We start from the raw sequence: 13,523 nt of genomic DNA, 5'->3' as shown, positions 1-13,523 counted from the left end.
AGTGAATTTATTGCATTGTGTGTGTTAAAATCCCCTGTTTATTTTGGAATACCCGATGAATTTATTACCATGTATTTTAATATACTAGGTGCTTATATACTGCACAAGTTAAGTTTCCAAGTTTATTAGGGACTTTCTATCCTGTCCATCAAAGAATGTCTGAGCGGCTTACAATCTAATCTTTAAGTGAGAAGAATATATAATAACAAGGTGCACAGACAACAGCATCTGTGAGAAAAGGAGGGTAGAACTACATAATTTGATAGGAAAGTGGGAGGCGGGGGGAGTACAATAAGATCAACTCGGCGTTTCAGTATCGTCTCTGGCTTGTTATTGTCACTAATCATTTACGTAATCTTAGGTGTATGCATTCTTAAAAAAGAATGTTTTAAGGTCCGATTTAAATTTGGGAAGAAATGTCTGAGATGAGGTGGAAGCATATTCCAAAGTTCGGGTCTTTTGTACTGAAAATTTGTGTGGTGTCAAGAATTATCTCCCTAAATGATGGAACAACAAGTCTTTTAGTAGGTAGATCTGAGTACTTTGGGAGGCCAATAAGGAGTCAAGAACCTGGAGAGATGGTGGTTCTCCAGCAGAATGGATCTTAAATACTAGTAGTAGAATTTTGTAACTAGTGCAGTGTGTGATTGGCAGCCTTTAAGGAGGAGGAGTTACATGATCGTATTTGCGACAGCCGGTAATCATTTTGATGACTGTTCTGAATGATCTGTAGTCTTTTATGGTCCTTGACCTTAATTCCTTTGTAAGTTAACTCTTGCACGGAACGCCTTTCTGTATTCCGAGCCCATTAACATGTGTGATAGCTTTGTACATTGGTCCTTTGGATAGTAGAGAATGAAGGGGAAGGCAGTCAGTCTGAAAGGAGCAATTCCTTAACTGCTCTGCCTCAATCTATCTGTTTCTATGGGCAGAAGCTGAAACTGCTATAGAAACACACTGGACCATTTTTAGGGAGCTTTTCTCTGGAATCCCTAGTCCTTTGGCCCATGTTTAGCATCTGTGTCTTATCTTTCCTTTTCCCTTGCCAGATTTGGTCCCATTCTGACAAATTATCAGAGTTACTTTGCCCTCAGATAGATAGACATTTTTGATCCCTATTCACAAATGGTTTATGTGTCTTTAGCGGCACACATTTATTGCAGTCAAGTCTTTGGAGAAATTGATCTAGTGTTGAAGTACCAGCCAAGTTTTTAAAGTGTTGTTTAACATGTCTTTCAGGGTAGAAGTGTCCTGTTCTAGGATGTTTACTGTCTTTCAATATATATAAATTACAATATTGGAGAAATGTGATAGGATAACCTATCTGTTTCAATTTTTTACCTAGAACTTGGAACTGAGTTTCTCAGTATTAGTTGCCAAGATGTGTATAGAACTATTAGTGTAATAAGTTTTGCTTCCTATTACAGAAATGTACTCTCTGCAGTCAGCTTGGTGCCACTATTGGATGTGAAATCAAAGCCTGTGTCAAGACTTACCACTACCACTGTGGAGTACAAGACAAAGCAAAATACATTGAAAATATGTCACGAGGCATTTACAAGTAAGAGTCATTTTAGCAAACCTTTTTATAAATACCTAGCCAAAACAACTTAGCCTTTAATGATTTCACATCATTATATTACAATGCTCAGTTAGCCCCAATAGACAGCAGTTCTATCATTCCTCGACCTTCACAGCTATCAAAGATTTTCCCCATTTCTTTATCTTTATATAGCCCAGCCATCATAACCAACAGTTCTGTGGCTCAGCTCAGAGGCTTAGATGCAGTCTTTCTAGAATGTGATAGAAGTGTTCCATTAACTGGCCCCTAGATGTTGTTCCTGTCTGAAATGTGGGGGTTTCCTTCCCCTAATAGCTGAGATTATGTAAACAATATCCACCCAATATTCAAAGGAATTTAATCAGGAAGGAGAGCCTCCTGCCCGGTTAAATAGCTTATTTCTGCCTATCTGCTGCTATTCAGCAGCACTTAACTAGACAGTGCCACTGAATATTGGCTGTAACTGTTCCTGCACCGTCAGGTTAGTGCTGGGGTGGTCCATGGGCAAAACTTGGCCAGAGCTGGTGCTTAATCAGTTAGCAGCAATATTCAGACTGCTAACTGGTTAAATAAGCGGATAAAAATAGGACAGCAAAAAGGCTGTCTTTTATTTTATCTGCAGCGCTAACTGTGCACTTGTTTAAATATCATCTGATGCCCAGTTAACTCCTGAGTAGTGGCTTAAGGGATTTTGATTTAAAAAAACAAACAAACTTGGAGCTGCAGGTTGTTCTAGCTTACCACAACTGCTGATACGTGAAGTCGGCATCTGCAGACACTGCTGTTTTGCTGCAAATATAGGCAACTGCAGGAATCTCTTGTCAGGCTCTGTGGCGTACCAGGTTAAAATCCACAAAAACCAAAAATTGTAAATACATCAAGAACTAACCTTTGTCAAAAGGGTAATTTTTTGTTATTTACATTTAGATGATGCTCTTGAATTTTTTTGTAGGTTGTGATACTTTTTCTTGAGCCAGCGTAGAATTGAGAGGTTGTCAGGACATGTCACATGGTGGTTGGAGTACAGTCAAACTATATGGGGGGGGGGGGGGGGGGGGTTAACATTTGTACACTGATTATGGGTGTGAATGGTTAGAATACTGGCATTTCTCTGAGGACAAGCGAAGCCATCTAATGAAGAGCGGCGCAGGAAGCACTCCCTAGCATTCTTTCCAGAAGTGTCCCACTATGCATGCATGTGCCTTCCCACCCACTGTCATTCTGCAGGATCAGCTAAGTCCTGTTCTTCCCAGTGTGGACATGTTTTTCAGTTCATACCCATAGCTCATGTCCCAGCGTGTACTTCATTGTTTGCGGTGTTTATTTCTTTGAACTGTGTATGTCTTGTGCAGGGCCAGTGTTCTATCTCTTTCCTTCTTTATTTCATGTAGTCAGACTTTCTCTGAGGATAAGCAAGCTTACATTCTCGTAAGTGAGTAGACAATCCCGCGAAGTGCCTTCCAGCCCGCAGTGCAACCATGCCTCAGTTCTTTTTTTCTCCGTGTAAAAAGCGGCGGTATTTTTCATTGCTCCTCAATTGCCTGGGAAAGAGCTTTTGTTGTGCCTTTTGGCGGTGTTATTGCTTCCTGCATTCATTTTACCCTCTTTTTTTCATTATTTAAAAAAAAAATTCTTTCCCTTATAGTCTTTTGTTTGGCCCACGTTTAACTTTCTTTTCTTTTTTGGCACAGGCCGCTTTCAGGCCTGCTTGGACGGGTCTCTTTTTTTTTTCTGAGCCTTTTCCCATTTTTTTTTCAGGCACAATTGTGACTTTTGATTTTGCTGAAGCCATTTTCCCTTCCATGTCATCAAAGACTCCCAGTGGCTTCAAACGTTGTACCTGGTGCAACTGGACCATCTCGGGTACTGATATATATTCTTAGTGTATTCAGTGCCTCGGGCCCAACCATAGCCTGGCAAATTGTGTCCTTTGTCTAAATATGAAGAAAAGGATACAAATTTCCCAAGAAGTTCAACGTGAAAAACTTTTTTGAGCTCGGTCTGGTCCTTTGACATCAGGATCGACATCGACAGCGTTGACATCGAGGGAGGCACCAGCATCGGGAGTCGAGGAAGGAATGGCTGTGGCGAGACACTGGGAGCAGTGAGGCATTCCGTGGGTCTCCACCTGCCTTGAGGTCTCCTGCTATGCAGACCCCCCAGGACCGTCCATCATCAGACCTGACCCTGAGGTGATGGCAGAATTTGACATCATCCTCGTTGGCACCGAGGAGCTTGGGTGAGGTGCATCGGGCGAAGGTCAAGAAGCACCGTCACCGATCTCTTTCGACACACTGTGCCAGGAGCTCTGGGACGCCAAGGAACTCTGCACCCGAAAAGCATCGATGCCGGAAGGATCGCTCCCCCTCCATTAAGAGGTTCCGATGCATACTTCTCCCAGCAGCTGGGATCCTGCTCCCACACCTCAGGCGATTAGGCAATCTGAACTCCAACTGGCCCCTCAGCCTTTACCGATGTCTGCTCTCGATGAGCGTATCCGGGCCTTGCTCCCAGAGCTTTTGGTGGGATTGATGCATCGATGTGCATCAGGGGTGCCTGCCATGCCATCTTCTGCAGCCCCGCCTGGCCCCAGCCCTTGGTGTGGTCTCTGGCACCACTTGCAGCCCCGGTGTCGAATGCCACCCAGGCCGGTACTCCGGTGGAGGAAGCTTCGCCGGAGTTGAGGCGGGAGCCGGCTGCTCGACACCGTTCTCGAGGACATGGGTCCTCAATGTCGAGGCAAGCCCGGTCTCGGACATCCCTGAGGATAGTGCTGTCCGATACCGAAGAGGAACGCTCGCGGGAATCAGAGGAGGATCCCAGGTACTTCTCCTCTGATGAGTCCTATGGGATCCCTTCTGAGCCTTCCCCTCCATCTGAGAGGAGACTGTCTGCACCAGAGAGCCTCTGCTTCACCTGAGTACATTCCATTCCCCGTATAAGCGGAGGATGAGCCCAGGACCAAGATGCTTGAGGATCTTGACTACACTTCTCCACCTAAGGAAGCAGTGACGGCCCCTCTCCACAAGGTACTCAAGGAAGTTCTCCTTAGGAACTGGGTGTTCCCTTTGTCTGTCCCTGTGATCCCTGAGAAGATTGATACCCAATATCGGATCCATGGGGAACCTGGGTTGGTGATATCTCAGTTACTCCACGACTCCATGGTGGTGGATGCCACTCTCAAAAAAAAACAGGAGTTCTAGGGATTATGCCTCAGCTCTCCCAGGCATAGAACCCTGGACTTTTTAGGGAGAAAGATGTATCAGGCTGCTATGCTCATTGCCCGTATTCAATCTTACCAGCTCTTCACAAGCGTTTATTTGCGGAACTCGCTGAGGCAGCTGTCACACTTGGTCGATGCGCTCCCTCCAGAGTAGGCTGAGCCATTTCGCCAGTTGGTCAAGCAGCAGAAGGCGTGTCACAAATTCTTGGCCATGGGCACTTACGACACTTTTGACGTGGCATCCAGAATCTTCTCAAGGTATAGCAATGCGCAGACTCTCATGGCTGTGTGTTTCTGACCTGCACCATTTGGTCCAACAGAGGATGGCGGATGCCCCTTGCTGGGGGGGATAATCTTTTTGGAGAGAAGGTCAAAGAGGTTGCTGACCAGATCAAGAAGCACACTGAGGCTACGTCTTCTGCAGCTGCCTCCTTATCCAGGAGGTTTTTTGGTAAGTCGCGAAATGCCATCTATTTCTATTCTAGGCGTAGGTACACCACTACGGTTCGCCAGCCTGCTCAGCCTCAGCGTGCTTGTTCTCATCAGCATGCGCCCAAGGCCCCTGCTTCTCCCCAGCAAAAGCAAGGGACAAGCTTTTGACTGGCTCCAGCAGAGCATAGCCACAATCAGTGTCTGTTCCGGACGACTTGCCGGTCAGGGGGAGGTTAAAGGGTTTTTTTGTTTGTTTGGGTTTTTTTTTTTTTACCAAAGGTGTCCTCTCATTACCTCCGACCAGTGGGTTCTTCAAATAGTCTGTTTCAGATACACCCTCAATTTGCGTTCCAAACCTCCAAATTGCCTACCAGGAGCTCATTCTTTCAGCTCCCATCATAAGCAGGTACTTGCAGAGGAACTCTCTGCTCTTCTCAAGGCCCATGCGGTTGAACCCGTTCCACCAGGGGAAGAAGAGCAGAGATTCCAGGTACTTCCTTGTGCAGAAAAAGACAGAGGGGGGGATGTGTCCCATCCTAGACCTAAGGACCCTGAACAAATTCCTGGTTTGAGAAAAGTTAAGGATGGTTTCCTTGGGCACCCTTCTTCCCATGATTTAGAGAAATGATTGGCTATGCTCTCTGGACTTAAAATATGCATATACTCATATTGCGATACTTCCAGCCCACAGGAAGTATCTTCGGTTTCGCCTGGGAACACATCACTTTCAGTACCGCGTGTTGCCTTCTGGCCTCACGTCAGCTCCCAGGGTTTTTACAAAATGTCTAACGGTAGTCAGTGTCGCTACTCAGACTGAGAGTTCATGTGTTCCATTATCCCGACGATTGGCTGGTGAAGAGCACCTCGGAGGAAGGTGCTCAGGAATCCATGCAGATGAATATTTGGGTGCTGGAGCTACTAGGGTTCTTGTAAACTACCCCAAGTCCCATCTCCAACTGGTTCAACAATTGGAATTCATAGGAGCCCTGCTCGATACCAAAACTGTCCATGCCTACCTCCAAGAGATGTGTGCGGACAACCTCTCCCTTGCATCCAAGGTTCGGGCGTTACAGCAGGTCATAGCATGGCAGATGTTGAGATTGTTGGGCCACATGACTTCCACAGCGTGTGTTGCACCTATGGCACATGTTCACATGAGATCTGCTCAATGGGCCCTGGCTTCTCAGTGGTATCTAGTCTCTGGAAGTATGGAGGATGTCATCCAAGTGTCCCAGGAGCTTGTTTGCTCTCTACACTGGTGGACAATTCGGTGCAATCTGACCTTGGGACTACCCTTCCAAATTCCTCACCCGCAAAACTTGCTGACGATGGATGCATCTTTCCTGGGGTGGGGAGCTCACATAGATGGGCTTCACACTCAAGGAGCTTGGTCCCTACAGGAAATGAATCTTGAGATCAACCTCTTGGAGCTTCGAGCGATCTGGAACGCTCTAAAGGCTTTCAGAGATTGGCTGCACCGTCAAACTATTCTAATTCAAACAGACAGGTTGTGATGTACTTACACCAACAAGCAAGAGAGCACCGGATCTCGTCCTCTGTGTTAGGAAGCCATCCTGATGTGGCTTTGAGCATGCAGTCATGGTATGTTTCTCCAAGCCACTTATCTGGCGGGCATAAACAATGACCTAGCCAACAGACTGAGCAGGGTCATTCAACCTCATGAGTGGTCTCTAAATATTGGCGTAGCCCGCACGATCTTCCGAGCATGGGGCACTCTCTCGGTAGATCTTTTTGCCACTCAACCACAAGGTTCCTCAGTTCTGTTCCAGGCTTCAGGCCCACATCAGACTAGCATCAAATGCCTTCCTTCTTCCTTGGGGGACAGGCCTTCTGTATACATATCCTCCCATATCTCTAGTGGGAAAAACTTTGTTGAAGCTCAAGCAAGGCCGTGGAACCATGCACTTGGCTGACTCACTGGGACTTATAGTCCCACCCACCCCAGGATTTTTTCCACTCATTTATAGACATGCCAAAACTCATTAACTTTACTCCTCAGTCATACACAGGCAATCTTGCAGACTGTTAACCCCAACATAGTACACCTGTTCATAACCATTTCAACCAATCAGGATGACTTTTATTCTCTGTAATAATTGTGGTGCTTTAGTTTCAAGGCCAATCATCTGGAGACTTGAGGCTTGTCCTATCTGTCTTCAGCTTGCTAGTTTAAAACAGGAGCTCAGTAAAGTAAAGCAGGAATTGGATGCACTTAAAGCAGCTTCTAAGACTGCACAGAACCATACCAACTTCTCACCACTGCCTCAAAGGATAAAACCACCTAAGAATAGATGGTTCACGGTAGGCTCAGGCAAACTACGTTATGTGGCACAGAAGCATCCGCCGTCACAAATGTTGCCCTTACAGAATTCTTTTGCTCCAATACAGCACTGTGATGTCCCTGAAAATAGAACTGAGGCGGAAGAAAAAGCAATGAAGGTGGAACAAAAAGATATGAAGGTGCCCATAGAGAAAAGACACCCCCAAAGCACTAATGTTGAAACTCATACCAGGAAACTGTTGCTACTAGGTACTAGGGGATTCCATTATCAGAGGCATTAACATTGAAACACAGTTCAAGGGGCCATGCAAAGTGAAATGCCTTCCAGGCTCCTCAGCTATCAGGAGTACCAAGCAAATAATCTCTATAATTAGAGAAGAAACTAAGGAGTCAAACATTGATGTTGTTATCCACCTGGGAACAAATGACTTGTCCAGTAATACCCCACTTGCCATGCAGAGAGCTTTTCAGGAGCTGGGAGAGGGGTTAAAACCTTTGATACAAACAATAGCTTTCTCTGAAGTACCTCCTGCCTTTGGAAAGGGAGAGAAAAGATTGCAAAGTACTGAAAATTTCAATAGCTGGCTCAAAGACTGGTGTCACCAGGAAGGATTTAGGTACATAGGAGGATGGGGCAATACATGGAAAAACAAAAGACTATATTGTAACGATGGGCTGCATCCCACTGTGGCAGGAAAAAAAAATCCTTGGGGAGAAATTCAGACAATATATTTGTAGGCATTTAAACTAGAAGGCGGGGGTGGTATATGGAGGCAGTTCACTTCAAGTGGTCACCCCCAGCTAAAGCTAAAGACAAGATGTGACAGTGGAAAAGAAAGCAATGAAAACAGCAATCTTAGCAAATCACTTCTTACCAACACAGCAGGAAGTGAGACTAAACAAAAAGCTAAACAGAAGATAAAATTCCACTGAAATGCAGATGGAAAGCGATGACCACAAATGCTCGCAGTCTAAGTAATAAAGTTCATGACCTGCAAGCCCTGATGTTAGAGGCAGACTTAGATGTTGTTGCAATCACGGAGATATAGCTCAATGGTTCCCATGACCTTTCTTTGTTGTTTTGAGTGAGCCTGGGGGCTAGGGATACCCCACATGTGAGAACAAGCAGCCTGCTTGTCCTCGGAGAAAGCGAAGTTACTTACCTGTAGCAGGTATTCTCTGAGGACAGTAGGCTGATTGTTCTCAGCAACCCACCCACCTCCCCTTTGGAGTTGTTTTATTCTTTCTTTGCTTTTCACGTAACTGAGGCGGGAACGGACGAGCGGGAAGATGGCCACGCATGCGCAGTGTGTCCGTTCAACACTCTACTGGCTGTCGCAAAGAGTTTATAGATTTTGCTGGAAAATCTCCGTTCCTGGGGCCGCCGTGGACGCCGACCCACATGTGAGAACAATCAGCCTGCTGTCCTCAGAGAATACCTGCTAGAGGTAAGTAACTTCGCTGTCTTCACCTTCCTCAACATCTGATCCCCTCCTGAGGGCAAGGAAGGATTAGTCGTCCTCAGCGCAGAGCGATGCAGATGCCAAGAAGTATTGGCATTGATTCCCTTTGAAGTATGGTGATGAGAGCACCGAGGCATCAAGGTCCCTGATGCCCCCAAAGTGAGGGCTGCTCACTGTAATCGGACAGGGCATGACAGCCTACTTCAATCACCAATATTATACTAATGACTGAAGGATGTGACACTCAAGCTGAGCCTCAGTCTTCTGTGATGGCAGCCATCGAGGAGTGGCTCAGGTCCATGCTCCAGAAGTAGATGAGGCACCTATTTGCCCAACAAGTGGTTATGGCATCAAGGGCTTTGCTGTTGGCTCCTCAGGAACCACAGTCTATCTTGGAGGCTCATGCACAGTCTTCAGGGAGCACATTGACACCAAATTCTTGAAGGGCATTGGAGTCGGTGTGCACTGAATTGGTCAATATCCAATCCCTCGGCGGAGGGGAGGAGACCAGGGAACTAAGGATGCCCCCGTTCCAGGCCTGACCAGGGTGTCCTTACTGAGAGGCAAGCAGAGACTTTGATGTGTCTGAGTGAGTACTTCTATAAATCTAATTCTGATTGCTCCTGGGTGTCTGAAGAGGCACCAAAGGTCCTCTTGGAGGAAAGGTCCCTTGCTCTTCCCTCAGACCCTTCCTCTCCACATAAAAAGGGAAGGCCATCTCCTGTATAAAATCAGAAGTAGAGAGCTCCTCTGGAAGGGACTAAGTCTGACCCATTTGATTTAGAAACTGAGGATGAACCCAGAGCTGACCCCCCCCCCCCCCCCCCCCCCCAATATAGCAGTTGAATAAGAAGGCTGACTATCAAAAGGCTTCAGGATTCAAGAAGCTCAAGCTTCATCAGCATTCTATGGTGTTTGAATCTGCTTTCAAGAGGTAAGGGTTTCAAGACTTGCTCCTTGGTGCTCCCAACCTTGGAATCTGTTTGGGGGAAAAATGTTTTCAGAAAGCTATGAGCACACATTTGCAAAATATTGTGCACAGTGTGACAGTTTGCACACACACACACACACACTCCCTCAGGAGAAGGCTGAGGAGCTCTGTCTGCTAATCGCCAAAGAGCAGGGGTACATAAGGTAAATGATCCTGGCACCCTATGATGCTTTTGACATGGTGGAGGCTCTGGACACCAAGGTATTGACTCGCCTGGCTGTGTGCCTCAAACCTAGAACCAGTGGTTCAGGAGTTGTTGGCTGTGCTCTGTGCCAGGGAAACAACCCTTTTGGGTTACAAGGTGGAGGAGGTAACGGACCTCACAAGAAGTGCTCCAAAACCATTAAGTCACTATCTCGGCCTGCTCTTGGCTCAGCCTCCACATCCAGGAGGTTCTCTGGTGGAAGGCAGTGTAGGTCCTGCTACTCTGAGGCATAGGTTCCCTCCCCTCCCTTGACCACCTCAGAATAATGAAAGCCTTCACTGCCACCCAAGGCAGCAGAGGACTCAAAAAAACTCACCCAGCTCCCAAATGAATAAGCTTTTGACTGGCTCCAGGAGAGCATAGCCGCAGTAACCTTAGCTGTCCCAGACGACTTACAAGTAGGAGGGAAACTGAATTTTTTCCAAGCAAGATGGCCCCTAGTAACTTTGGGCAACTGGGTTCTCAAAATAGTCTGAACAGGCTACACACTTCAATTGAAAAGATTTCCTCTAAATTTCTCACAGAGAGCATCAGAATTAAGCTCTCAGCACCTGGAATTTCTTACAAAGGAAAACTCTTTCCTTTTGCAGGCCAGTGCAGTTAAGCCCATTCCATCAGGGGGAAAGGGAAGGGATTTTATTCCAAGTATTTCCTGGTCACCAGGAAGACAGGGGAATTTGTCCCATCCTAGACATAAGGGCCCTGAACAAATATCTGGCAAACCAAAAGCTCAGGATGGTTTCCCTGGGCACCCTTCCCACCCCCCCCCCCCCCTCCACCCCCAAATGATTCAGGAATGTAATTGGTTAAAACTCTACGGATTTGAAGGATGCTTGCGTCTACATACAGATACTTCCCAATCACAGGAAGTATCTGAGATGGGAAACACCACTACCAGTATAGCATGCTGCCACTTGGCTTTGCATCAATAAAGTCATCAGTTCTACTGTAGCCTGGGATCACATGCCAGGCTAGCAATGAATGTTTTTCTCCAAAGTTGGGGGAAAGATCTTCTGTATGCGCATCCCTCCAATGCATCTCATGGTGAAAACTCTCCTGAAACTCAAACAGGACCAAGGAACTGTGATTCTCATTGCATCATACTGGCCACGGCAGATATGGTTCCCTCTGCTTCTGGAGACCGCCTCTGAAGACCTGTGCAGACCTAAATGCTTTCCGACCTTGATCACTCAGAGCAAGGGATTCCACTTGAATCTCGACCTCCAGTACTTGGCTCTCATGACTTGGATGTTGAGAGGTTAGAGGTGGACTCCTTGGACTTACCAGAGAGTGTATCTCAGGTTCTCTATGGACAGCATGGATCCTAAGCCATACTGTTGATGATGATGTTATTCTCTGTCAGTCAGAATGCTATCCCAAAGCTTATATTCTTAAGAATGCCTTATCCTCTCATGTCCTCCCAGCTAAGAACCCTCGATTGTTACAACCATTGTGTTTTTTTGTTATCCGTGGATCAGTTCAGTCGGAATTCTTTTTCACTCGTGGTGAGTTACCTTTGGTTTTGTTGTTATGTTTTAACGATATCATTAGTCAAGCTGGGATTTAAGCGGTGTCTCATTTTTTAAACAAAAGATGTCTAAATAAGATACAACTTTTGTGTCCATTGTATTGGGTTGGTGCATCAGGTCCACGGTTGCTTAAAACGTGCTAAGATGTCTCCATGGGCATGTGAGAGACTAAGTTAATAAATGTTGTGTGGAGGTTGATTTCTTGCATCGGCGTCAAGCTGATATAGTGGAGGTGGAGATATCATCTGGATCTATTGATTTACTTTCTGCACAGTTGTTCAAGCAGCCCTCTAATGGCTCTGCACTGCAGGGACGTGCATCAGGCTGCATCGGTGGTTGAGAATCTGATGCTGCACTCCTTGCAACCTGCTGCAGGGTCTTCAAATCAGCGCAGAATGGATAAAGAACAAGCAGCTGTCTTGTTAGATTCGGTAGCTATTTCACTGCATGATGCCCCACGACAAAATAGTTAGCGATGTTCCTCCACCAGATTTCTACTGTGCTGCTTCCCTAGTTCCTCATCCGGTGTTCCAGGGTATATCGCAGGAATTTCTTCATGAGATGTATGGGCAGGTTGGTTTCTTATAGCCTCTGGCTCATCCAACATCAGTCAGCTCTGGATAGCTGCAGTCAGTGTATATAGATTACTTTTCCTCCGATATGAGTTCTGAAGCACAAAAATCTGGTGTTGCTTCACCAGGACAGTTGATTATTCCATAGCCAGATAGAAAAATACTTGGGCAACAAAGGGAGGATATTTCTTCTTTTTTTTTTTTTTTGCAAAAATTATCTGAAGTGCTTTTTCCAGGGGTACAGCAGGTGTCATGAACAAGGTAATTTGCATGGTGCATTGAGATATCTGGATATTCCTAGAGAATTGATTTCTCTCCCTATGCATGATGTCTTTTTGGAGCTACAAGGTAAAATTTGGCTTGCTCTTTGTGAGACCAGTTTCTAAGAAATTGGATTTGAAATATAAAATGAAATCTTCCATGGATCATGGTACAGTTCAATTGCCTCACCAGTCAGTTATAGTACAGTCCGCTCTAAGTTAAGAAATTCTAGATCCTCTGCAAATACTGCTCCAGGAAGGGATCCTAGAATAAAGGACATCATTGGTGGTAAGATATTTCAAAGTATCATGCTTGGTGCTCGTATAACAGCTCATCAGTTTGATGATGCCATATGTAAATTCTTTGTTAGAAAGTTCAGCTGAAGTAGGGGAGAATGATCTGAAGTTGAATTCTGTGGAAAATTTAGAAGATGCTGTAAAATGTTTGATACAAACTGCATATGATGCTTATGACACCGCGTTGAGGGGGCACGACAGTGGCTATTGCAGCATGAAAGCTGGCTTGATTGAGAACTTCCAGTTTGAGGGAGGATAAGTACAGAAGTATTGCCATACTGGGACAGACCAAAGGTCCATGAAGCCCAGCATCCTGTTTACAACGGTGGCCAATCCAGGTCACAAATACCTGGCAAGATCCCAAAAAAAGTACAAAACATTTTATGCTGCTTATCCCAGAAATATTTTCCCCAAGTCCAATTTAATAATGGTCTATGGATTTTTCTTTTAGGAAGCCGTCCAAGCCTTTTTAAAACTGTGCTAAGCTAACCACCTTTACCACATTTTCTGGCATCGAATTCCAGAGTTGAATTACACGTTGAGTGAAGAAAAATTTTCTGATTCGTTTTAAATTTATTACTTTGTAGCTTCATCGTATACCCCCTAGTCCTAGTGTTTTTGGAAAGCGTAAACAGACGCTTCACGTCTACCCGTTCCACTCCACTCATTATTTTATAGACGTCTAGCA

At 45.6% G+C, this 13,523-nt stretch overlaps 1 protein-coding gene across 2 annotated transcripts in view; it reads left to right on the top strand.

Moving 5' to 3' along the window:
* The window catches only part of PHF6 (PHD finger protein 6), a 130,376-nt gene that overhangs the window by 82,005 nt on the left and 34,848 nt on the right, over window positions 1–13,523 (top strand). For both annotated transcript variants that reach the window (XM_030210049.1, XM_030210048.1), the window contains exon 10: window positions 1,428–1,561. In XM_030210049.1, the coding sequence (XP_030065909.1) occupies window positions 1,428–1,561 (134 nt within the window). The remainder of the gene's footprint in view (window positions 1–1,427; window positions 1,562–13,523) is intronic.

Source organism: Microcaecilia unicolor, chromosome 7, assembly GCF_901765095.1.
Source record: "Microcaecilia unicolor chromosome 7, aMicUni1.1, whole genome shotgun sequence".
NCBI lineage: Eukaryota > Metazoa > Chordata > Amphibia > Gymnophiona > Siphonopidae > Microcaecilia > Microcaecilia unicolor.
The sequence above is the reverse complement of the archived record's forward strand: the minus strand, read 5'-3'. Positions and strand labels throughout refer to the sequence as shown.